The 26,515-nt window shown below is 48.7% G+C and overlaps 1 protein-coding gene across 1 annotated transcript in view; it reads right to left on the bottom strand.

Moving 5' to 3' along the window:
* The window catches only part of ACOXL (acyl-CoA oxidase like), a 240,471-nt gene extending 214,167 nt beyond the window's left edge, over positions 1-26,304 (bottom strand). The window contains exons 1-8 of the mRNA XM_064481989.1: positions 26,230-26,304; positions 17,240-17,323; positions 11,078-11,164; positions 10,532-10,630; positions 7,688-7,802; positions 7,282-7,368; positions 5,537-5,609; positions 1,944-2,076 (exon numbers count right to left, since the gene is read on the bottom strand). Of these exons, the coding sequence (XP_064338059.1) occupies positions 1,944-2,076; positions 5,537-5,609; positions 7,282-7,368; positions 7,688-7,802; positions 10,532-10,630; positions 11,078-11,164; positions 17,240-17,323; positions 26,230-26,304 (753 nt within the window). The remainder of the gene's footprint in view (positions 1-1,943; positions 2,077-5,536; positions 5,610-7,281; positions 7,369-7,687; positions 7,803-10,531; positions 10,631-11,077; positions 11,165-17,239; positions 17,324-26,229) is intronic.
* Positions 26,305-26,515: the final 211 nt, after the last annotated feature.

Here is a 26,515-nt window from a genome sequence, read left to right as displayed (position 1 = left end):
TTCACAGAAAAGCCCACTTACTCCTACTCCTATCTCCCTGGTAATGGCGGCAGCGGCAGCAACCATCACATCAGCAACAGCGCTGAATGCCTGAGCATTTGCTCTGTGCCAGCACCAAGCACGCATCCTCCCCTCAGGCCTCACCATTTTCAGAAGACCCATTTAACAGATGAAGAAACCGAGGCTTAAAGAAGGCCACTGATTTGCCCACGACCCCACTGCTGGTCACGTCCAGGCTGAGATTTGAGCCCCAGGTTCTCTGACGTCATAGCCCATGACACGATAAGGCCTGTACATTGCTGGGAACGAAGAATGTGCGTAAGATGCCCTACAAGGAATTGATCCAAATGTGGCCCCCACCACCCTGAAAACTTCCAGACTCAGTGGGGGATGGCCCCTCGGTACAATGGAGAACGGGTACCTCTTAAAAATCAGCCACTCTGTCTCCTCACCCCCCACCCCCACTGCTCCAGGTCTACTGATACTTAAAACCAAGTCTCTCCCAGAAGGTCCCCCCCAGCCCTGTCTACACCCCCCTATGCCTGACCCCTCAGAACTCCAGCACTGGCCTGCATGAGCTAGCTGACAGGGCTGCTGGCAGTGTGGACGTCCTCCACACCACATCACCCCCTCCGAAACGTATCAGCGCAGGGTGTCCACAGCATCTTTATAGCCACTGCCCAGCATGTGGTTTCAATATTCACCGGCACTCTCCTTGCAGGACCCCTGACAGCTGCTGTGATCCGAGGGGCTGTTGTGCAGATATCATGGCTTCACATGACCCTGCTCAGATTTCTGTCCCATCTTCTGCACAATGTAATGCTAGGCTCGCCTGCATTCACTCCCTCTGCCCCGTTCTGGAGCCCTGAAAGCAGCTGAAACGGCTTATCACAGACTTGGGAGCAGGGTTTTCCTCTGCACTTGCGACGCTGAGCCAGCACCGTGGCCTCACCCCTGAGCCTGCACCGCAGGGCTCTCCTGGGGCCTCACTGATGCAGATGGCTCAGCTCAGGCGACCAGCTGAGCCACTCCGGACCTGGCTCTTCAGAACTGAACACCCATCCGCCCCCCTTAAAGAGCCACCAGAAACAAGCTCAGAAGGCAGCGACCACGGGCAAGCGTCCGGTCACTGGCTCAGGACTGAGCAGCGGGAAGGGCACGGCCTGGGCTTGCTGTCTCAGGCAGGCTTCCCGTGAGCGGGCAGACCCGGCAGAGCAGAGAAAGGGAGGACTTTCCTGCTGTTAAGACGGGTGCACGCTGCTGTCAGGCCTGGAGCCCGGTGAATGAAATCTGTTCATTCTTGATGGAGAAGCTGAGTTCAAGCCACAGATGTATATTCACGGGTATCTTAATTCTCCTTCCAGCTTCAGCGGAGCTTAAGAGATGCAAAGAGACTGGGAGGGCCCGGAGAACAGGCAGTGCTGCGCCCCGAGGGGGTGGCGACCTTCCAGAGCTGCTCTTTCCAAACGAAATAGAGGAAGGGGAAGGGGGAGGGGAGGCACAGAGGACTCCAACCTGTGATGGTGACTGTCACATGCCAAACAGCCCCACGAGCACCAATGCTCCCCAGTGAACTCAGCCAAGACACACAGGCCCTCATCCACCTGAGTCAGCTCTTAACTGCTTTTTCCAGAAGATGTGCTTGTTCCAAACGACCCATTCCCCTGGGGCCATCCTTTCTGGCCCTGTTGCCACCATCCCTTTGCTCCACACACTGTAATCAGCAGCACATACCTGGGATGCAGAGGGAGGGGATCCCGTGGGAAGAAGGCTGCAGAAAGGTTCTCCGTGCAGGGCCAACCAGCCCTCACCAGCATCTACCCAGGAACCCAGGCCACATTACACCAACCGTGGCTCAAGAAGCTCAGCCCCCGAAACTGTCACCCACCCCTGGAACATGCCGAGGACAAACAATGAGGGAAATTAAAGTGATAGTCAATCACCTTCATAGAGCCCATAGCTTGGAAAGTCACAGCTAGTCTCGAAGGGGTCAGCGCTGCCAGCATCGCATTGAATCTCGCTCTCCTGTCCTTAATGGGGGAGTGGTACTGCCCATCTGGAGCCACGGAACCGAACCTGCGGTGCGGGAGAGGCAGGTGGAAAAGAGAGGTGGGTTAATGGAAAAGATGGCCATGGCACCCAGAAATGAAGTCAGGTGGCTCCCACGTGCACACACTGGGAAGTCACCAAGGTTTCCCCATCCTGGAACCTCCCTCCCGAGACAGCAGAGCGGGGAGCGGGGAGCAGGGGAAGTGCCTCCCCACGAGATGCTGACTCGTGGAAATTAAGAGCAGATCTCCCGCCACTGCCGACCCCTGACTCAGCAGTGGTCCCTGCCAAGGAGAGGCAGGAGGACCGCCAGCACGAAGCCAACAGCGGAGCCTGAGCGTGAGGACCGCACATCAATCCACTTTTTTGTTATTGAGATTTAAATCATATACCACGAACTTCACCCTTTTAAACTGTTCAACGGCTTTTAGTATATTCACGAGGTTGTGCAACCATTACCACTATCCAATTCCAGAACATTTCATCACGCCAGAAAGACGCCCTATGCCGTGAGCAGCCACATCCCGTGTCCCCCACCCTCCAGAGCCCCACACCCATCACTCTGCTTTCTAGCTCTATGGATTTGTCTGTTCTGGACATTTCACATCAGTGGCATCATGCAATTCGTGGCCTTTGTGTTTGGCTCCTTGCACCTGACACACTGTTTCTAAGGTTCAGCACGTTGTAACACGTATCAGTACTTCATTCCGTTGTATGGCCAAATGGTACTCCGTTGTATCGATACACCGTCTGTTGCTTATCCATTCATCAGTTGACGGATATCTGTGTTGTTTCCACTTTTTTTGGCTATTATGAATAATTATACTACGAACATTCGTGTGTAACTTTTTTTGTGTAAATATATGTTTTCAGTTCTCTTGTGGACCATGTTTTCAGACATACTGAGGAGCAGAACTGCTGGGTCATATGAAAATGGCAAACTTTTGAAGAGATGCCAAGTTCTTTTCCAACATGGCAACATCATTTTACATCCCCACCAGCAGTGGATGAGAGCTTCAAATTCTCCACCAGCACTCGTTACCATCTGTCTCTTTTACTACAGCCATGAAGTGAGTGCAATGTGGTATTTCACCGTGGTTTTCGCTGGCATTTCCTTAATAACACTGATGTCGAACATCTTTGCATGTTATCAGCAGTGCGTATATCTTCTCTGGATAAATGTCTATTCATCTTTTTGCCCTTTTTCAATTGGCTCAGTTGTCTTTTTATTATTGAGCTGTAATATAGTTGCTTTTATATTCTGGATACTAGGCTCTTATGACGTATATGATTTGCAAATATTTTCTCCCATTCTGTGGATTGTCTTTTCACTCTCTTCATAGTGCCCTCTGCCACACAAGTTTTTTTAATTTTGATGAAGTCCAATTGATCTATTTTTTTCTTTGGTTCCCTGTGCTTTTTGGGTCCCACCTAACAAATCAAGGTCAGAAAGATTTACATGTATGTTTTCTTTTATGAGTTTTATCATTTCAACTCTTACATTTAGATCTGTGAGCCATCTTGTGTTAATTTTTGTACACAGTATGAGGTAAAGGCCCAACTTCATGCCTTCACATGTGGACAACCAGTTGTCCCAGAAAATCTGCTGAAAAGACACTTCTTTCCCCATTCAATTATCTTGTCATCTTTGTTCAATATCAATTGACAATAAATGCACAGATTTATCTCCAGACCCTCTATTCTATTGCATTGTCCATACATCGAGCCTTATGCCACCACACTGTCTTGAATACTGCAGATTTGCGGTAAGTTTTCAAGGCAGGGAGATGTGATTTCTTCTGCTTTGTTCTTCTTCATCAAGATTGTTTGGGCTATTCTTGCATTTCCATATGAATTTTAGGACAGTTTCTCATTTTTTTCAAAAAAAAAGGCAGCTATATTTTGATAGAGATTTCATTGAATCTGAACACCTACTTACAGACCCACTTTTGATCAAGTGGTAAATAAAGCAGTGTTATCTCTGCTGTTCTGTAGTATTTGGAGGGGGAGCAGGGAGCTTAAACACCAATGAAATGGTTTTTAAATCAAATCTTGCTCATCAAAGAATATTCTATGTATTCTCATCACTTCTACAGACTGTGTGGCCCCTATCATTTTCCTTTCTGGTTGAATCTGACTTTCTAATCTCTAGTCCATTGGATGAGCCAGTGGGCCCAGATTCCGGCAAAGAACTGTCCAAGACGCTAAGATCCCATTAGGGTGGGTGAGAAGTGGGGAGCTGCGTGTCTGTGGCTCTCCTTCCCTCTTCCCCATCTCCCAGGGTGGAGTGATGCTGATAGCTTGATAAGTGACCAAGAAATGCGCAGGCACCTCTGGGGAAGGCTGGTGGTCCTCAGACTGCCTGGCATCGGCGCTGGTCATTCCTAAGGGGGGCTGGGGGCTTCACCACCCACCAGGATAATTGCAAAGAAGCTTTCATCGTGGCCAGTTCATTTCCTACCAATCCACAGGATGGAAAGTTAACAAAGAGAATCTGGTTCATTTTAAGTTTGCTTCCCCCATATTTTCCTTAAACTGTTGGCATCTATTTGCCAGCAAGAACTCGCAAGCAACAAAAAGGAGTAAAGTGTTTGAGGGACATCTACAGGAAAACAGGGAGCAAGCCTCACGGCTCACTTTTTCACGTATTTACATGACTGTGGGTCAGGATTTTTATTGGATCCGTGAAATGCTGCTGAGAAAAGTAAAGGCAACTGGTGTTTCCTAGCCCCTGCAAAGAGCACTGTGAACTCCTGAGGCTCCACCCCTGGAAGGCAGGCACCTGCGGAAGCAACCCTCACCTCGTTGGTTAACCCGCCTTGACCTCCCTGAGGGATGCTGGGAGAGGACACCGAACACCTCTGACATGACCCTCCCAACCAGAACCGGTTTTAACAGCCTCCAAAGCTGCAGGGCGGTACCTTATCTTCTGTCATCCACAAAGGAGGCAACAGTACATGGTGTTATGACAGCCAAAACAAAGTTTTTTTCTAAAGGAAACAACCTAAATACCCAACTACAAGGGATTAACTACATAACACATAGATCATTTATGTCATAGACTATCAGGGCATTAAAAACAGTAATGCATATCTGTTATTTATCGTTGCACAGAAACACTGGACATATAGTATTAAATGGAAATTGCAAGTTACAAAAAATAGAATTTCTAAGTGGATCTCATTCAGTAGAAATCAAATCTCTCTCTTATAGAGAAAAGTCTTAAGAGTCACACAAGAAAGTGTAACAAACACTGAGTCTGGGTTGATAGCATTTGGGATCATTTAAATTCTGTTTCCTTTGCTCATCTACGTTTCCCAATCCGTCGTCAGTAAGCTTGTAGGAGTGGTTATGAGAAGACGGCCTGGCCATGCAGCCCTAGGAGGTGAGACCCAGGAACCAGGGGAGACCAGGGGAGACCAGGCATGGGTGCGAGGGCACTGAGACCACCTGCACCGTTAGTCTAGTTAAGGAGAAAACTACTCACTTATCCAGCAGGTTCTCCCTTGGTATCCGAACCTTGTCAAATCGCAAAATCCCATTATCCACACCATGCAGACCTAGAAAGAGCAGAGCGGAGAGGGAGCTGCAGGGGCGAGTGGCTGTGCAGCAGCTTCCCAGGTCTGTCTCCACTGAACTGCAAAGCCCTTTGGTTCACTTCCAGGATGGCTCATGCTTTCTCATCTCGGGCAGGGGATGCTGTTCACTTATTTCCTTGAAGAGCCTATTTCTTCCCCTCTTCCTTTGTGAGAACAGAGGAGAAAATGCTCCACCATCTCTGCAGCCCGCCTGCTCCAAGACTCAGGTTGGGGGTCTGGGGCGCAAACAGCTTCCTGCCTGAGCAGTTGCTATGACTAGAAAAAGGAGAATTCTAGGCACCTGCAAGAATGTCAGACTGAACACAGAGAAGGAGGAAAGCCAGTTATGCGCGCCCCCCAACCCAGTGATGCAGATCTCGAGTTCCCCCTCCCTCCCGGGGCTTGCTCCTCAGCACACGGGGTGAATTTGGGACAGCAAAAGCCTAAAAGGCACGGAGACAGCAGTGAGTGGGTGGGGTGACCTGACTCCTGGAAGGTTTCTTGAAATCTGCCAGATTCATTTCCACATGACACCTGTCAGAGTCTGGGCTCTACTTTTTGATCACCTCACACTTAGGGAGACAAGGACACACTCACACTTATGAGCTTACAAGGGAACCAGAGCAGACTTTCTGGGTCTGCCAGCTTCCTGAATGCCTGGCACCGCTTCACGAGAGCTGGGCGACCCCTCTGCTCTCAGCAGCACTTGACATGTCCCCTGAGAGATACAGTCACAAAACCACCTGCAACCCACCCCTGCAGGTGGGCAGTGGTCGGTAATGCTAAGGGGCCAGGGTGAGACTACCTGCCTCCACCAAAGGACCGTCTTTCCTCTCTTTTTCTTCCTTTCTCCCCTGCACCTCATTTGGCTTCACTTGGCCTTGGTTGGGGACGACCAGTGGAGCCCAGAGGCACAGTCTGCTCTCACCCAGTGTTTTGGGTTGAATTGCATCCCCTCAAAAGTCATATGCTGCAGCCCTAAGCCCTAGTGCCTGGGAATGTGACCTTCTTTGGAGACAGGGTCTTCACAGAGGTAATCAAGTTAAAAGGACGGCATTCGTGGGCCCTCATCCTTCTAAGATGGGTGTCCTTATAAGACGGGGGAACTGGACACAGAGAAGCACACAGGGAGAACACCACGGCTACTTACAAACCAAGGAGGGAGGCCTGGGACAGATTCTTCCCTCGCAGCCCTCAGAGGGAACCAACCCTGCTGCCACCTTGATCTGGGACTCGGAGCCTCCAGGACTGGGAGAGGATGCATTTCTGTTGTGTAAGCCGCTCAGCCTGAGGACAGCAGCCCCTAGCGAAATAGTCCCCCATGCAATCCTTAGGACCCACTGAGGCTGGGGGCTCTGGGGCATGAAAAAGAGAGCCTCACTCTGCCCTCGGGGGACCACACGTCCAGGAAGGGGAGAGGAGATGCAACAGCTCAGGGCAGAGCTGCCCCGCTACAAGGAAACATGAGAGGCGGAGAGAAATGAGACCAATGAGTGCTCACAAGCTGCGGTCTGCGCCCCTCCCACTGCTGTGCAGAGAAAACCCTCATCAGGCTTTCACACCAGAGCCTTCTCTGCCGTCACTGTTTTAGTGAGTTAGGTTAGGATCTTCTCGGGGTCAATGCGGGTGGGAGAGGGGTCACCTAGGGACTCACCTTCTTTATACATCATATCAGTAGCTGTCACTCCTGGGTACAAGCTTCCATTTTCATCACGGACAGGAACGATGAAACAGTGGGGCCCTGAGGAAGGTGAAGGGACACTTACTAAGCTCTCCTTTCTACAGACATGATCAAAGCTTCACTCATTTCCTGGGACAGCACACAGCAATGCTGACTGTGCGATTCATTCCGTTCTACGAGTGTGCACTGTCCACAGCAGAGCACAATGCCAAATGCAAAAATAGAGTGCATCACTGTGAATATTTAGGAGATAAAAGTCACTGCGGAATTTTTCACAAGATAAAAACAGCCCTGCAACGTGGGTTTTCAGGGCAAAATACTCACAGGAGAACCGTGCTAGTAAAGGGAAACAGTCTAGGTTTCTGTGTCGGCGACAAACCTTGAGATCTTCCGTTTAGGATGAGCTGGGCAAAGACCGCCGCGTAATTCCCATGCAGCGCGTTTCCGATGTACATCTTCTCAGCGTTTTCACATGGTGTGTTGATGACAAACTCCTACACGGAAACAGCAAAGCAACGGTGTTCTTTCTTATGGCTCATTTCAACTCCCTGGCTCCGTGCAATGAGCACCGGGAAACAGACCCACATCGCGCAGCTCCAAGCATCAGGTGATTTCCCAGCCAAGCAGCAGACGACCCAGAGTCGTGGAGTTCTGCCTGGTAAGCGTCACACCGCCAGCTCAGCACCAACATGCCACCCCCGCGACGCGCACGGCTCGTCTCCCCCTGAACCCTGAAAATGACTGCAAATGAAAGCACTTTGTTCAATGAACGATCCAACCAGGAAAATAAGTTGCCCCTTTCTGATGCATGAAAGGTGTTCATTCACTTCTTGCTGGTCTCTTCTTTGTTACACTGGTCTGGCCTGTGTACTCTTTGCCTGAGCCTGTATAAATGTATAAATTCTTTCTTCCATGAGCTTCTGTCTCTCTGGACTACTCCACACCGAGGTTTTGACTTTTAAATACTCTAAAAGCCCTGGTGAGATATATTCAGCTCTTCACTCGCCTCTCACCCCCAAACACTCCACCTGCAAGGTTCACAAGAAAGGATGGAACATCCAATGATCTGGGGCCCCTAGTTGGATGAGTCCACGTTGGCCATCGTCTCTTCTGAGCCAATCAGTTGGTTCCTCATGCCCTCCACTGCTCCTGGGCCTTGAACACCCTTGTCTCTAAGGCATGGGGCTGCTGTTGAAACAGCAACTAACGAGCCAAAGGTTAAACGTGTACACTTGAATGCAAGCAAGACCGCTAGGCAACCCTGACCTATCCCCGCCATTGCCTGGACTTTCAGCCCAGAAAATTTTGATTTTTATAAGAAGAAATATCTCATTGATGACTTTGGATGATTGTTTCAGAAACTGCTTCTCCATTTTCCTGATCAATGAATATAATAATAAAAGGCTCCCCACAAAAGCTCATATGTATAAGCCCTTAAACCAAAAAGCAAATTTGTATACAACGCTATCGTATAAGGGAAAGTATCCTAGGACAGGCCATCCAGCTTGGCTCCACATTCTGACCAAGAATTCCAGCTCAAAACAGTCTGAAATTAACTCTGCTCAGGAAGAAGCTGGGGGTGAAATGCAGAGACTTTTATGTACAGTCTTGGCTGAAAACTCTGCCTTCTTTCTCCTCCTCTCCGGGAGCCAGCACAGGATCATCCCCTGCCTTCACTTCTTGGTCCTCCTCCATTCGCTCACCACCGCCACCTCGGATAGCCCTCAACCTCTTGTCAAGGGGAGACGGACGCTCACTGCCGGCTCTGGATACCGGGTACCTGGGACAGGTCCGAGAGTCCCGGCAAGAAACGCAGAAAAAGCAGAACTGCAAACATTAAGTGACGCTGACAGTATTGAAGATGTGGCTGAACCAAACCAACAAGCGATTGATCAAAGATCATCTTGGATTTCACGCTGTTAGACTGCACTTCCCCTCTGGCCAAGAAATACAGTCTCGGAGCCCAAGAAAACACTCTCTGACATATCTGCACACGGGAAACTTCTGACCTGTGCTTTTCAGAAACATAAATGGACGAGCTGATTCTTTATAAGAGAAGACTCTGGAGGCCACACTTGTCTTATCAGACCAGCCAGGACTTCCCCAAGAAAGGAGTTATTCTGAGGCTGGATGCAGTAACAGACCACCACGACAAAGCCATGTGGTGAGGGGACACTAATCCCTCGAGGGTGGGAAGGGAAGTGGCAGAGAAATGTTGGTCTGGCAGAAAAGGTCTGGGGTTGGGGCGAGCACACAAGGAGGCCATCCATCCCCATCGACATCTGATACACTCTGGGAAAGGAGATTTGTCACTTCTGGCAAAATTCCTTGATTCGGAAAGTCAGCATCAGCCAAAACGCTGGCGTGAAAGCTGGATCTAAATAACGCACACCGTGTGTGTCAGTTCCTATCAGCATTAGCTGTTGAAGACCGGCAAAATGGCCGGTCCCATAAGCACGAAAAAGGACGGCTTTGGCCACGGCGCTCTTGGCCTCTTTTATTTTTGTTATCTCAAGTGAAGTGCAGAAATAAAACTCTCCCTTAACCTCTAAGCTCTCCATACCGCCCCTCAATCTGCCATCCAAACATAAAAATAAAGCAAACAACCTGCAGGAGTAAATAACCCAAAAACGTAAGAGGCTGACAAAGTCCTGGAGGAAGAGGGAGCTCATCCGATACGTTCTGGCGTTTAAAAGGGAAATGTAGGGAGAAACTCAGAAACCAAGGAGGGAGGAATCCAGTCCCTGCTAAGCCAGCCCTCGGTGGCCTGAGCTGCTGTGGGCTTGTTCCCTCACCCCACCACCCCACCCCCCATCCCGGGAGGCAGCGCATCCACCAGGGTCCACTCATCATCAGATTTCAGCTTTGCAACTCCCCTGCAGAAGCACACCAGGCAGCTAAATCATTTATGCTGTTTGGGGAAAACGGGACCCATACAAGGCAATGATTTTTGTGAAAAGAAAAAGTTAGCCGGTGCACATAAAGGGCACGGAGCAGTGCCTGTCCCACAGTAAGCGCTGTGTATGGGTTGGCTGGTCTTAGACTCACGACGGCTGAGCTCGTGTCCACCTCCACTCAAGCACTTGGGCAGTTCTTCTGAATCTGAACACCTCAGCCCAGGAGCACACACAGCAGAAGGTGAAGGCGTGCTCGGGAAGAGGAGAGCCCGTTCTGTGCAGTCCCCTGCTGCCCTGGGCCTCGGAACCGTGGACCAACCCCTCACCTGTGCAGAGAGGTCGAAGGTGGCTTCCGTCTGGATCCCTCTCACGTTGCTCCCGTGGCCCCTCTCAGTCATCGCGAACATCCCCGTGTACTTCTGCTCCTGGAGTTTCCAAGATGTTAAAAGGGGGGGAGGGTGTAGCTCAGTGGTAGAGTGCCTGCCTAGCCCGCACAAGTACCTCCATTAAAACAGATAAATAAATTAAAGAACCTAATTACCCCCCCCCCAAAAAAAAACGAAGGAAATCAGCGTCAGACAGTTGCTCTAACTGCAGACTCTCAGATCATTAAGAACGTTGGGGACAGAGGAGGAGGGGACTTGGAGATAGTTACAAAATTCAGCCTGGTGACAGCTAATGTGATAACAGTACGACAGACGCAATGCAATTTAAAAAGGTAGCCTCGAAATTCTCATTGTGAACAAAGCTCTGGCTGACACTAATTCTCTGCTTCATTTTCTTTTTCTGCAATCACACACAAACACATCTCGCTACTGTGAATTTTCAAGGCTCTCCACGGAAGAAGACATCTATTGAGGTACATGCCATACCTGGAGTGGCCGAAGCCACTTCATTACATGTCCCGGGCTTCCGAGATTCCTGACGGCACCACCAAATAGCCAATAAATTATTCCACACTGAAAACAAGGACAATACAGGCCACTGTTAACAAGGGTCAACAGTTTTATGATGACCAAGCCCACTGGTCAAACCCCATTCAAGGAGCATCAGTCAGCTCATGAAGCTTTATACACACCCCACGAGTGACATCCACACCCTTCTCCTCGCAGCCGGTCCAGCCCCAGCTCCTCGGGGCAGATGCGGCTCACAGCTCCCGCTCCTTGGAGAGGGAGTCCTCCATCCCCTAGGCCGCCCCGTTCACCCCATTAAATGAATGTGCATTCTGCCTTGTCTGCTCGGGGTCTGATACAGAGGAGGTGTGCACCCACCCCAGGTGCTGGCTGCAGCCTGCACAGGTGAGTCGTACCACAAGAAACAGTCCACCAACAGGAAGACTCGTGGGAGAAGCGAGGATGTAAAATGAGCAGGCACTCGGCTCCGGATGAGACAGGCAGGGATCAAATCCCAGCTCAGCTGCCCACCGGCTGGGGGACCTCGGGCAATGACACAGGGACACAGTCGCCACAGTTTCCCCATCTGACAAAGGTAGTGAATGACAGGACCCCACTTACTAAGCCCTCCCACCTTGCAGGCTCTGACCTCCACACACACGAGCTCACGGACCCTCACAACCACCCTGGGAAGAAAACACCATCCCCTTCACTTGACCAATGGGGACACTGAGGTTCAGGAGAGGGAAGAGACCTGCCCACGGCGACACCTGAGAAAGTGTGCAGGGCTGGGATTCAACCTCAAGCTGCCTCATGCCAACAGCTGCAAGGACCCAGTGAGGGGCAATGACGCTGTACCTGGCCTTTTCCAAACCCTGGAAAAGTGTCGCTGACATGGAGGAAGAGGAGGAGGGAGGGTAGCTTGAGCAGGGCTGAGTGAAGGTAGCAGGGGAATGACCGCAAAGACAGAAGAGCTCAGAGGGCACTGTGACCAGTGTTGTCCTCCCTGCCCAGCGAGCCCGCTGGCCCCCGGCCCACTTGGAGGACAGGACACAGAGACTGGGAAAAGCAGTAGCAAGGAAGTAAAAAAGGGGAGGCATGGGGACATCTAAGGAAAACTCTAACCACACGCACACCTTGGGAAGCTCCCCCTCTCCTTTCTCACTTATCTGGAGGAGCAAAGGGACAGCTGCAGGGTCAGGTGCAGGGGGTAATGACCACACCACGCCCAGGGAGGGCTGGCAGCAGCCTCCAGAGGGCACAGCCGGAGCTGCCTGGGGGCTGGGAGCTGTGGTCGGGACAGGCAGACGGGGCCCAAGGATGCGGCCTCCAGCTGGACCTCTCAGCTTCCAAATAGTGACCAGAAGGAGGACCGCCCCTCGGCGGCAGGGAAAGCCGGTGGGCTGGAGCCGGGAACGCAGGCTGACTTCATCTCCATCCATTAACTGAGCCACTACCTGGAAAACGTGGGGCAGGGCTCCAGCCACGTCTCAGGGTGCAGCCCCCCCCCCAATTTACCCACTAATCGAGCCTCTGTAACTTGCCAGGCACGGCCTGGAGCTCCTCCTGAGCCCCAGGACTATAAACCTGAACCAGCCTGTGAACGGGCATCAGCACCGTCTTCACAGCAAGGAAAGCAAAGCTGCAGGTGTCTGACGGAACGTGCCAGAACTTGGGCGGGGAAACCCTGCGGACGGAACCCACACCATTCTGACTGTCCCCCTGACGCCACGGACCCGTGAGGTCTGTCTCGTGTTCAGGAAGCCAGGTCCTTCCCACACAGCAGTCAGACGGCAGGTCCCCTAAAGAGCCTTCCAGTGCGTTCAGATTCTTTTCATCTCAACAGCAGATGGGACATGCTGAGGCCCTGCAAGTGGTTTTTGAGACAATGGTGACCCCAGAAAGGCTGGTGACACAGAACAAACTGGGTCTTTGCCCACAATTCGTATGATGAAGCTTTAACCCCCAACGTGGTGGTGTTAGGCTATGAGACCTCGGGGATGATGTCGTGAGGATGTGGCCTCCAGGATGGGTTAGTGCCCTTATAATACCAGAGCACATGCTCTGTGTGTCTCCCCTTCACCCTCAAAATGTGTGACACAGGGAGAAGGTGGTTGTCTACAAGCCAGAAAGAGGGTCCTCGCCAGGAACCGAATCAGCTGGCACCTTGATCTTGGATTTCCAGCCTCCAAAACTGTCAGAACACAAACTTCTGTTGTTTAAGCTCCCGATCTGTAGGGCTTTACCGTTGCAACTCAAGCAAACCAAGACAGAGTGAGGCGATTCGAATCAGGAAAAAGGGAGCCGTCACGGGGAAAGAGAAGAGGAAGCGTATCGTGTTCCCTTTGGCTGTGGCGTCCTTCCAGATTGCATCAGCCTGCTTGGCAGGAGACCCTGAGCTGGCTCTCAAGCTGGAGTGGGGATTCAAAGCCCTCAGCTCCCTGGCACCTCCCTCCCTTTCCAGCCCCCACTCCTTGCTGCAAGTCGCTCTCCAAGCAGCCCCGGGCTCAGACAGCACTTGGCTGTGTGAGCACAACTGTGTTTGTCCAAAGCTCTTAGGGACACCTGGAGTCTTAGGATAACAGGACCTGGAGGGAGAGAGAAAGGGGGCTCAGATGACTCCTAAGTTGATGCTCAGGTTGACGGCCAGGCCGCCTGAAGATGTACAGGAAAGCCAGCAGGGGCTTTGGGCTGGCCCCGAGATCTTGGGAGGTCATGACCAACCCAGACCTCACAGAACTGTTCCTAGTGCCCCGCGTCCCGTCCCCGGATGTCTCCCTCCACCACCAACAGGAAAGGCAGCTGTGGCCTGGGCTGGATGCGGGGACACAGCCTACATCCCTCTGACTGTCTAGGATGTCCAAGCACAAGAAAAGAAAATTCCCCTGCAAGGACTGGTGTGTGGGAAAGCAAACAGGGTTAATTTTTGTTACATTTTAAAGATTTTTTTTATTGTGGTACAGTACACATAACATAAAGCTTGCCATTTTAGCCGCCTTGAAGTGTCCAGTTCAGTGGCATTAACCACATTAACAGTGTCGTGTCACCTCTATTCCAAAGCTTTCTCGTCACCCCCAACAAACTCTGTGCCTCTTAACCAATAACTCCCCACGGTCTCCTCTTCCCCCAGCCTCTGGAAACCTCTAACCGCCTTTCTATCTCTATACATTTGCCTATTCTCAAAATTTCATACAAGTGGAATCATGCAATGTCTTAGAGTCATGTTTTCAAAATTTATCAATGTTGGAACGTGTGCCAGAACTTCATTCCTTTTTATGGACTGAATGATATTCCGTGGTATGTATGTATAGATCATATTTTGTTTTTCCATTCATTTGTTGATGGACACTTGTTTCTTTCCCCCAACTAGTTATTGTGAATAATGCTGCAATGAACACTGGCAAACAAGTATCTGAGTCCCTGTTTTCAGTTCTTTGTGGTACAAACCTAGAAGTGGAACTGCTGGATCATACGGTAATTCTATGTTTACCCTTTTGAGTAACTGCCATGCTGTTCTGATTCTATGTGTTCCCGTAATATTCATGTGTTGATGCTTCCTGTGTACCAAGAATGTGGAAGGACACAGTCTTCAAGGAGTCTTCCCTCTAGTGATGCTAAGAGAGATACCACAGCCTCGTGAATAAATCCATAAATTCAAAATGGGGACAGGCTATAACAGAATACAGCCATTAAAAAAAGGTACAAAAATGGATGACAACATGCAGATGGGATTTAAATTGCAGGCCTGAGGGAGGTTTCCCTGAAGGAAGGACGCTTGAGCTGAGACTTGGGGAATAAGCAGGTGTCAGGCAGGTGAAGGACAGGAAAAGATCATTCCAGGATGAGAACATGAGTGGTCCACACATGGACAGGGAGGACCAAGAGAAGACCGAGATGCACATCTCCAGGCACAGAAAGTGTCTGGAGAGGACCCGTGGACCACACCAAGGACTGGAGGGTTTCTCTGAAGCACAATAGAGACGGGTTTTACGCAGAGGATTGATGTGAACAGAGAAATATTTATAAAGCTCTCCTTCTTTAAATCTATTCAAATTTCCTTCCAGGATACTCAGGAGTGAAATTTTTTTAAGTTTTTTTTTATTGTGGAAAATCTCTAACAAAGTAGAAGCATGCAGTGAACTCAATGGTGGCCAGCTCGTGGTCCGTTTTAGTCATCTTTCCCCCAATTCAGTCTCCCATTCTACACCCCAGGTCACCTTTAGGTTTACCCCAGACATCTATCATTTCATCCCTAAGTATTCCCTGTATACCTTGTAAAAGATAAACTCTTTTTAAAAACATGACCCCAAAATCATTATTCCATGTAAAATATAATAATAATTCTTTAACATTGTCAAATTTCCAATGTTCAAATCCCCCCAACTGACATGTAATTTATCTTTACAGTTTATCATTTGAACCAGGATGGACACACTGCAACGAGCTGGAAGCTTTCTTAAGTCTGCTTTAAACCACACACTGCCCCTCCCTCATTCGCTCAAACATTCCCTATGTGACTCTATGCACTAGGCCCAGCACAAGACCGTGCAGGTGCAGGGGAGCAGGCTCCCCACCCAGAGGGCTGGAACCCCCGGTGGAGACTCCCCTACGGTCACAACCCGCCAGAGGCTGGCTGAAGAGAAGGCAGGTGGGGGAGATAAGGTACCAGCAGCAACTGGGCATCCTGAGTCTAGACCAGGATCCTCCGGGATTTCTCAGAGGAGGAGCTATCTGCTGCGTCTCAGATGCCTTTCTTCTCTCTGGAAGCCACAGCTAACCCAGCCAGGAGACCGGGAGAGGAGAGACCAGTTTCCCCCAAAGGACGTAATGGTGGGCGTCCTTACCCCGGGGATGACACTCACAGATTCCTTTGTTTTTATTTCCCATACATTGTTTGATGTCCACCCCGCAGAACAGAAACCGTTTCCATCTTGGACTCATCAGTGATAATGACTGACCCAGCTTCCTGTCTGATCCTTCCCTCTTCACGTTCTAATTATAACTTCTCCCCTTTGGGGACGTCAGGACTGGGCGTCTGCACACAGGGACTTACTTTGAGATGCAGTGGCATCCAGGGCAGGGAAGGAGGGCACGTGCGGGGCCACATGTCTGCTGGGAGACCTAGGGCACCAGGAGGGGCCAGGTCAGTCTCGCCCTTGGAGCTATTCTGTTCACCGCCCTTGGTTTGCTGGTGCACGCAAAGCAAGCCCACAGTGTGAGGCCATTCTATACCCATTCGATCCGCGAAAATGGAGAAATCTAAGAATGCCAAGTGCTGGGCACATTCACACAACGAAGTATGACTCAGTCGTCAAAAACCAATGAGCTTCCATTTGCATACTGTTCTCAGAATGGCAAAATCAGAGAGGTGGAGAACAGATGCGTGGTCGCCAAAGGACAGGAATGGGGTGGGGGCTGGATGCAACTGAAAATTCTTATCCGTGTAAGTTTCTTTGTGATGAAGAAACAGCTCTGCACCTTGATTGTGGTGGTGGCGGCATGACACTCTATAGGGAACCAAACTTCACAGAACTACACACACACACACACACACACACACACACAAATGAGTCCATGCAAAACCTAGTGAAGTCTGAGCAACTTCTGTAGTCTAGTTAACAGTACCGTGCACTAATGCTGATCTTCTGATTTCATACTGCATTACAGCTACCTAAGGTGTCACCACCACTAAGGTGTCACCACTGAAACTGGGTGAAGGGGTCAAATGACTGTTTTTGAAACTTCCCGTAAGCATTATTGTTTCAAAATAAGAAGATTAAAAAATAAATAAATAGGAATGAACACAGCAGCATACAACAACATGGACCAATCCTAGTGATAATATTTAGGTGAAGAAGGTACATCACGAATGATTATGATATTGTTTCTATCAAATTAAAATAATGGAAAATAACTGACTGACACAAAAGCAATAAAACTCTACAAAAAGAAAAGTGAAAAAGAAGCAAATACAGGGTTGAATCATAGTTGAAAAGGAAGTCAGGGGGATGAGTTGGAAGGTGTACCATTATACAAACATCTATTCTGGGAATAGACTGATACCTACAGAGTATTTTTTTACTCCTTCCCACTCAAAACTACCCATTCACAAAGGGCAGTGGGGCGCCCAGGGCCTCTCACCTTCACACCTGTGGCCATGTCCGCGATGGAGAGGACCTCTCCTAGGACCAGGCTTCGACTGACAAAATTCTTTGTTTTCTCTGCCTGAAAACACAACAGACCCACTGTCAAGATTTCCTTATGGTTTTCTGACCCTTTAGATTAACATTTTTAAAATAATAAACAGATGTTAAAATTACAATTTAAAAATTCAACACTATAAAGGCGATTTTTTAATTAAGAAAGAATCCCATCGGCCTCCTGAAGTCAAGGCATTCATCCTTTTTTAACGTGGCCGTCTGGTCTCTGACCACAGACGAAGTAGTTCAAGGCTCTTACATGATGGGAAGTTGACTGACGGACTGACCTTTGGCCTCGCGTTGCCTTAACCAAGTTTGTCCCTGGGCCACCCCCAAGGTTCTACATAGCAACACAGACCCGCAGCATCTCTGCACAAGCCCTCCCACCATCAGCGAGTCCAGGTGACAATCCTGACGTCAAGACAGAGGATTCGGAAGGTCCGGGAGCATTTTGGACACAGGAAGAGTAATCGTCTTCACACACTTTTCTGACCATGCACCATCTCAGGGCTCTGATCAAGTTAAAAACCATGAGGCCCAGCCCAGAAGGTACCCTCTTCTCACTTGATGTGCATCACAGCCTCGAATCCCAGGGCTACATGAGCATGCTCTTCTCCATCAGTCAGAAATGAGGCGGGGCAAAAAAACTCACCGTCTTACTTTAGAATTCCAGAGGCAGGTGGCATTTCCTCAGACAGTCATAGGCCCTGAGCGTGCAAGTCCCAATTATCCGTTGTTGTTGGAATGAATGCCAGTCTTCCTGATTCGCCAGTCTCTTTGGAGACACAGCCAACAAAGCTGGAGCTGGTTGCCCACGTGCACGAGTGTATATGGGTGTGCTGTGTGTACGCCTACGTGCACATGTGCGTACACGCGTGTTACTGCCTCACCAGCAGCAGGAGGAACCGAGCTTCCTTGGATGAATTTCAATTTCCACATTGGCTTAGGCTCCCTCCCCAAGCACACTCTGTTCTCCATCCCGTAGGTTTTTACGACGTTTCTCTCAAGCATTATTAATTTTATCAAACAGCAGACTGTGAAGATTTATGACTCTTATGGTGGCTCCAACCCAGGGCATCTTGTATTGATTATTTCCTAAAATACCTCCAAGGCTAGAGCACGTACCATCGCCTGGCTCCAGCTTTGGCTCACAGCAGAGAGTTTGTGACCAGCAAATAATAAAAAACAACTGTAGCAGACACTTGGGGGCTTTTTTGGAGGGCCCCTGGGTCCCCATAGTCCCCCCAACAACTTTCCATGAGGGGCTGAGCAGGACAAGAGGTGTAGATCCCGTGTGTGTAACAGATGGAAAACTCCAGGCTTGGGGAGGTCAAAAGACATGTCCAGCCAGGGTCACCCAGTAAGTAAGCGGTAGAGCAACGGCCAGAAACCAGATCTTCAGATCCTCACTTGGCCATCTCGCCCCCAGGTCTCAGTGCCCCTCACTGTTAAGCTGGAGGAAGCCCCAGGACTCCAGATGGCCCAGGCCATCCCTATTTTGTACCACCAGCCTCGTCCCCAGAGAGCAACTGACGCTAGCACATCCTGGTGCCCCTGTGATCTTGCTAAGAGTCACCCCACCCCACATCATTACAACAAACCCTTTCTCCCCTTAAACCACCTGCTCTGCTACAGCCAAACCTAAACCTTCAGGAGTGAGTCAGTCCCTCAGACTCTTCAGCAGTTCATGGTTTTCTTCCTATTTCATTGTCTCCACTTGCACCGTGGATGAGGGAGGGGACTTTGTCACAGCGGTATCCCACCGTGGTCTTTTCACTCGATGGTTTGAAATAAATTGCAATCACATTTGCTAAAGAACCAACCCCAATTTTAGCCCTCTTGGAGCATTATACATTTAGGACAATTTAGGACAATTATCTTCCCTCTCCGGTCTCTGCACGGGACAGCGATCTTTGCTATTAGATCCAATGGGCAAAGCCGTAGGAGTTGGCCATGAAGGCGCAGCTGTTGATTTAAGCATTCATTTGGGCTGGTCCATTTCAAGACGTCGAACAAAAGTTCCAGAACTAAGATGAGGCTTCACTTGACTGATTTCCTTACTGTCACATATTTTTAACATCCTCTCCACACATAAATTCTCTCTTTCCTTCAATTCTTCTCTCATTTCTCATCCGCTAATTATTCTTAATTAAAGAATGTCTCATATCGACAATTCAATTGGTAGCATACCGAACGTCACGATCGACCAGTCACTAACATGTTTTTTGGCATTCGTTTTTGCAGTGTTTCTACTGCATGCCTGCCTTCATTTAGACTTGATGTAGTCACACCAAACTCAGTTCCCACATCAGGATGTTAGCTTGTAATCATTTTAAATGATAACAATTCCACAAATGTCTGGAGAATAGACTCAACCTTATATTTTATCTTAAATTGGACCTCATGCTATTTACATTTCTGCTTAGTAAGTTGTCTAAAACAGAAGGAAAGTAGTTTTCCCTCCCTCCATTTCTCTGCAGAGCACTTGACATATCAGACCCTTGTGATGCAATATTCTGTCACAAATCAAATTCAACAAAAATGCCTATTTTTGGTTTTATAAGCCCAAACAGTCTCTAAAAGGCAAATTTGCCCTTTTTTTAGATTGGCTTTAACCATGCTAGGTCTTTTGCATTTCCATATACATTTTTTTGAATCAACTTGAGAATTTTGATCAAGGTACTAGAATACTTTAAAAATAAGTATCACTTTGAGCTTCTCTGCTTCCCCTGCCCCACCCACCACTGAGAAAACCCTCCAGTGAGGCCAGTTACCTTTGCCAAAAAAACCCCAAATTTCTCACTGAGGCCTCCTTGCTGTCTGGCCCTTCTTGCTCTCTGCTGTTCCTTATTCTCTGCTGACTCTCTGCTGGGGCCACACAGCGGGGCTACCTGAGCAGAGACTGGGAGAATTCGGTCATGAAGGCTGTCTGTCACCATTGTACTTCTGTCCCCTCCAGGGGCTCAGACTACTCCAGCAAAGTACAGGACAGGAACGACGAAAAGTGACATTCCTGTGGCTCTGTCCAATGGCATTTTTCATCAGTCACAACTTCATTGCGGTATCGTGACAGTTTCGGATTTTCCAAATTCTTGCCTTAAATGTAATACCACTTTTCTTGGTAGCACATGCTTCCTACCAAATTCCTAGTTGCCTTGGACATTTTTCGGGTTATTAGTGTAATCACATAATGTATCAATATTGACAGCATGTAATGATGAGTGTATCATAGTGACATTGCCAGCCTGATGCATCAGCTTACTCTGCTGTTAAGGGAAAGTGCATTATCTTACGTTTACACTGACTTCAGTGGAAAATAGTGGTTGATTTTGTATCTTGCAATTTTGCTGAATTCGTTGATCAGTTCTAACAGTTTTGGGATGGAATCTTTAGGGTTTTCTACATATGAGATCATGTCGTCCATGAACAGAGATAGATTTGCTTTCTCTTTCGCAATGTACCACACTTGACTTTTATCCCCAGCATCACCGACAACCATCTGACATAAATGTACTTTTTTATTTGTTTGTTGCCTGTTTTCCCCTAAAACATAAGGTCCACAAAGCCAGTACTGCCTGCTTTGTTCACTTCCTCTTGAACTACCTCATAGTAAATGCTCAATAAACAATTGTAAAATGAATAAATCACCTCAGTTGGCACATAGAAGGGACTTAGCAAATGACAACAAGTAATAATTATTGTTATTTCTTTTTATGGAAGTAGAGTTGATTTACAATGTTGTGTTAGTTTCTGGTGTACAGCATAGTGATTCAGTCATATACATATATTCTTTCATTATAGGTTATTACATGATATTGAATATACTTCCCTGTGCTGTATCATAGGACCTTGTTGTTGATCTACTTTATATATAGTAGTTTGCACCTGCTAATCCCAAACTCCTGATTTATCCCTCCCTACCCCTTCCCCTTTGGTAACCATAAGTTTGTTTTCTATGTCTGGGAGTCTGTTTCTGTTTTGTAAATAAGTTCATTTGTCTCATTTTTTTTAGATTCCACATATAAGTGAACTGTTATTTTTAACATGATATTGCAATGCAAGAATAATAATAATTCCTTAAAATGAGACGTCTTCATTGTGCAGAATGGTTTACAGTGAAATAAATAAATAGCACCAGGAGTCTTCCCTGGGTGGGTCCCAGCTCCCTTCCTAGCACGCCCTCTCGAGTAATCCCTGTGGCCACCACAGATGACAACTCAGTTCAGGTACCAGTCTACCCAGAGGAACTTCTGTAAACAGGCGCTCTGTCTTGTCATCTCTGCTCACATCCTCAGCGGCATCCCACGGGGCCAGGGCTGACCTGACAGAGTGCTGGCCAAGTGGCTGGTGTCCAAGTCATGGGGCTGGAGCTGGGACAGGGCCTCCTGCCAAAGGCAGCATACAAGACAGAGCCAGGGCCAGCCTGTCGCGGCCCATGAGGGAAAGCCTGGGTTCCAGTACAAACAGAAGCCAGAGGGCCGAGGGCAGAGCCGAGGCCGCAGTGGTGGAGCCAAGGGCTCAAAGTAGGTCAGGAACCAGTCCTGGGGGGCGGGGGGGGGTGCCAGGGAGGTGCCCTGGATCACGGCACTGATGTTGCCAGGCAACAGGGCAGGCCGGGGAGGGCGGGGCAGCAGCAGGACAGACAGCCTCAGCCTTCTGGCATAGTCCCCGCTCGCCCCTTTCATTGCTGTGCACCAGTGGCTTCACTTTGGCTGCTTCCTGGAAAAGCTGCAACTTTTCTCAGGGGTTAATGAGGAAAGCAATGCCTTCCCAACCCCTGATGCCTTCTAAGCGGAGCTGACTCTAGAATCTTACTCCAACCAGATCCGATCACCCACTGATATTCCTCCAAATACAAAAAGGAAAACCATCCCAAATGGACACTATCTAAAATTCTGATGGAAATAACAATTATAAGATAATAAATACAAACACAAATCCGCCAGTCTCCTGCCAATTCCCCTCCAAGCTGATCTGAGAATGGGGTTCAAGAAAACAGCGGATGATTTCTATCAGCAGTTCTCAAACTCTGAGGTCTCTAGACCCCTTCAAACTCTTACAAATTATCAGATTCCAACGAGCTTTTGTTTACACAGACTGTATCTATCAGGTTCCCATCCTAGTAATTAAAGCTGAGAATTTTTAAATACTTATTCATTTAAGAATAACAATAATGAATCTATTACGTGTTAATGTAAATGACATAATTCTCATAAAAAAATAGCCATAATTTCCAACCCCCCCCCAAAAAAAGTCAATGAGAAGAACGGAATTGTTTTGCATTTTTACAAACTGTTTTAGCTTCTGTCTTAATAAAAGACAGCTGGACTCATCTGCTTCTGCCCTCAGTCTGTTGCCATATGTTGTTTTGGTTGAAGCTTATGATGCAAATCTGGTGCCATGCGCACAGGCAGTTGGACATGGTAGTACCTGAAAAGGTCTTGGGTACCACCAGGGGTCCTCAGACCATACTTTGAGAACCACTGGTTTAGAAAATAATGATGCTACGCTGACAACGGCCCACGTGGTCCACGGGGATGAGGACGAGAGGAGCTCCGGATGAGAGAGATGGTGGAGGCGGAAAAAAGGAGTCATGGGCAGAGTGGGTGCTGCATTATCCAGACACCTGTCCCCACTCCTCACTACACTTGGCCAGGAATAGCTGAGCCCCACTGGCTCCCTCCTGGGGAAGGGAAATGCTGGGACGGAGCATCCCTGAACCATGATTGGCAGGAACCAAATGCTGAAGGGGAACAATCTGGGGAGACAGTACAGGGTGCTGGGAAAGAAGGACGGTGCAGCAGGACTCAAGCCAGGACCCACGCCGGATCACCTGAGAGATTCAAATGCTTATCTGACTGACGTGACCAAAAGCCTGGACAGCAGGCTGGAAAGCTCCCCAGTTGATTCTAATGTGCCTCCTGGAGTGAGAACCACTGGATGTCAGTGGGCTCAAAAATCCACCCACCTGGGTTTGAATCCGTGCTCCACTGGTTACACACACAGCTCACTAGTTGTACAACCTCTAGCCAATTACTCAGCTTCAGTTTACTCATCTATAAAATGGGAATTCCATTAGGGATGTTTTGAATATTAAATGAGAGCATCCATTTAAAGTCCTCAAGGCAGGGTGAGGGATAAATTAAGGGTTTGGGATTAGCAGATACAAACTACTATATATAAAATAGAGAAACAACAAGGCCCTACTATATAGCACATACATTCAGTATCTTATAATCTATAATGGGAAAAATATGAAAAAAATACATATGTGTCCATACACTTTGCTGTACACCAGAAACTAACACAACACTGTAAATTAACTAAACTTCAATTTAAAAAATAAAAAATAATAAAGTTCGCAGAGCTGTGACTGGCACAAGATACATATTTAGTAAGTCTGAGCTGGCATTGGTTATGGTGACTTTGGTGCAGGCCGTCAGCCTCTGCCAGCTTCCAGGGACGAGTGTCTCTAAGGAAAGTGCCACACAGACAGGACGAGGGAAGGGCTGAAGGCCAGTCCCGGCACTGCCACGAAGCAGATGTCCCAGCTGCATCCTCTGTCTCCTCATCTGGAAATTCATGGAGTCAGAGACCCCACCTACCCAGGACCCAGCCCTGAATCCCCAGGGAGAGGAGAAAAAGTGGGTGGATGGGCACAAATGTGATGTCCCTAGAAACAGATGCAGGAGAAGCCGACAAGTGCAATGAGGTTCACAGTGTGTGTGTGTGTGTGTGTGTGTGACTCTGCAACCAGCCTTAGAGACTGTTCTCCTTTTTAAATTATTGAAACATCTCAAATCTACTGCAGATGACAGAGGGAGAAAGGCAGAGTGGAAGCATTTTAATGGCTTATTCTTAGCCTGTGGGCTGTCCGTCATCGACACCTGGAAGGGAGGAGGCTTGCTCCTCGATTGTCCCCCAAGACACCATCATTACTCATTTTGCACAGCAGTCTGCCTGGACACCAGTCCGATCAGCCCCCGGAACTTAAGAGCAACAGAAACGGGGTCCAGGGAAAGATGGAAGGACCTGGAACGCTCTCTGAATGGGCTGTACAGCCATGACTCAATATTTTTATGAAGAGGCAGAATGAATCATGCAACACTTCTTCTAGAATTTCTGGACATGGACGAGCTCCTCCAGCTGTTCCCAGGGTGGAACTTGAGAGCCTTCAGACGCAGACGTGCGGCAGAGTCTCAGGACACCCACCCGGCAAGATGAGCTTACAGCCCCAGTGACCGACGACCGACGAGTTTAATTTCCTTCCAGTTCATGGGCTTTTGCAAATTCGCACAGAGTGACGTGCCAAACAGGCTGAAATAACTAACGGGAATGAGCTGGAGAGATGGTCTAGGGCCAATCTTGTGCCTCCCGGAGGAATTACACCTAATCATCCAGGACATAGCTGTCCAGGCGGCTGAAGACCAGGAAGGGAGCCAGGAAAACAGGAAGATAATTGGATCCAGGGCTTAACACTCTTCATCGGGAGCGAGAGTACACGGGCTAATCCTTCAGATGCAGGGGTCGGGCAGCAACAGGTAAACCTCATTAAAGGATCAACCCTCACGTCCAGGTCTTGATTACTGACACTAAGTTAAGCCTTAGACATGTTGGGCTGATTAAGAGAGCAGGAGACGGGCCCACATGTCAGGATCTCACCTTCTGGCCAGCCCCACACCAGATGCACTGGGAGGCCAGAGTCTAATAGAGAAAGTGGCTAAAAGCACAGAGGGATGGGGGTTTGTTCTATGTGTCTGTTTGCTGGTTGGTGAGTCGGTCAGTTGTATGTATCTCTAAATGGATGTTCCACTGAGAGGCAATTTACTAGCTTGAAAATCGCCTATGCCAGTACATTTCACTGGGTATGAAATGATTTTTCAGGTTTTGCAAGCATGCTCTACCCAACTATGTGGGCCTCTCCTTCCACATGCTCTCCGTCTAACTGTGGCATCCTTGTCCTCGTGGAGGTGGCTGCAGTATCTCAGTGGGAGGGACCAAAGCTCTGCCTGCAATTCCTTCCTGACAAGATGCTGAGTTCTGTCCCTGCCTCCTCGGGACACCCAGCCAGCGGGGGCAGGAGGGTGGTGATCTAATATCAGACATGGACCTCAGGCCCCCACCAGCTCTGATCCACAGAGAAACGTGCCCCCCCCACCCTGCCGTGGTCTCCTGAATGGGGAAGACCCCACTGCCTTGGTCCTCAGACTCTCCCTCCAAGAGTACAATGGGCAGGGAGGGGGCCAGGTTCACTGGAGAACATTTTCAGCATTTCAGCATCTACCAGGCTGAAGCTTAGCCCCGCTTCAGGCCCCTCCCCAAGGGGCCTCACCAGGGGGTATATTTTGTTTCCTACGTAAAGTATTAGGTTTAGAGAAGCCATAAAGCTAAATGAAATGGAAATGGATTTTAACTTGGCAAAAATACAGAGCTCTTAATGCTAGCATCACAAAGGAATTCTCTAATCAGATATTCTTTCCTTCCTTCTTTCTTTTTAATGAGGTTAAATTGACTAAATAATTTAACTGGATTTAGAATGGCAATTTTTAGCCAAACAAGACTCATCCATTTTGGACAAGTCTAAAACGCTTAAGAAAGCTCATAAAATGAGTTCATTACATTTCTCAGATATTTGAATTTTATGCCCCAAATTATATTTATTTTGTGAACAAATATTTCATCACCTCTGCCAAGTCCCCTATTCCCTAGCCTGCGAGCTTGGGAGAAGTAAGTGTCGATTAGGTTAACGGGGAGGGGGCAGGCAAGGGTTGGGAAGGAGGCGCTCCCCAAGACTGACAACCTTGTCTGTTTCCCCCGGGACAAAATTCGTGTGCTTCCTTCTACAAGTCACAAATGCAAACAAAACAAAACAAAACCTGTCTTTCTCTCATTCACTCACACACGTTACACCAAAATAACAGTGAAACTTACCTGTTCCTGAACTGCCCGTTTTAACAGAGGGAGACCCATGGTAAACTTCACTCTCTGAGATGTCAAAGCTCTCATTTCATCCAGACTTAAATCATACCTGTGACAAATGGACACAAAATGGGTGTTAAGACGTTGGATTGGTGGGAACTGTGAGTAGAGCCTTTGGACCATGGGATCTGACAATTGACATCTTCACTGGGTCTCTCTGTAGCTCTGCTTTGATATTGTGACTCAAAGGAGGGCCCCCGTGTGTGCGACACAGACTATGCAGTCAACATGGGGGTCA

This window comes from Camelus dromedarius, chromosome 33, assembly GCF_036321535.1.
Source record: "Camelus dromedarius isolate mCamDro1 chromosome 33, mCamDro1.pat, whole genome shotgun sequence".
Taxonomy (NCBI): Eukaryota; Metazoa; Chordata; class Mammalia; order Artiodactyla; family Camelidae; genus Camelus; species Camelus dromedarius.
This window is presented reverse-complemented; position numbering and strand designations above follow the sequence as displayed.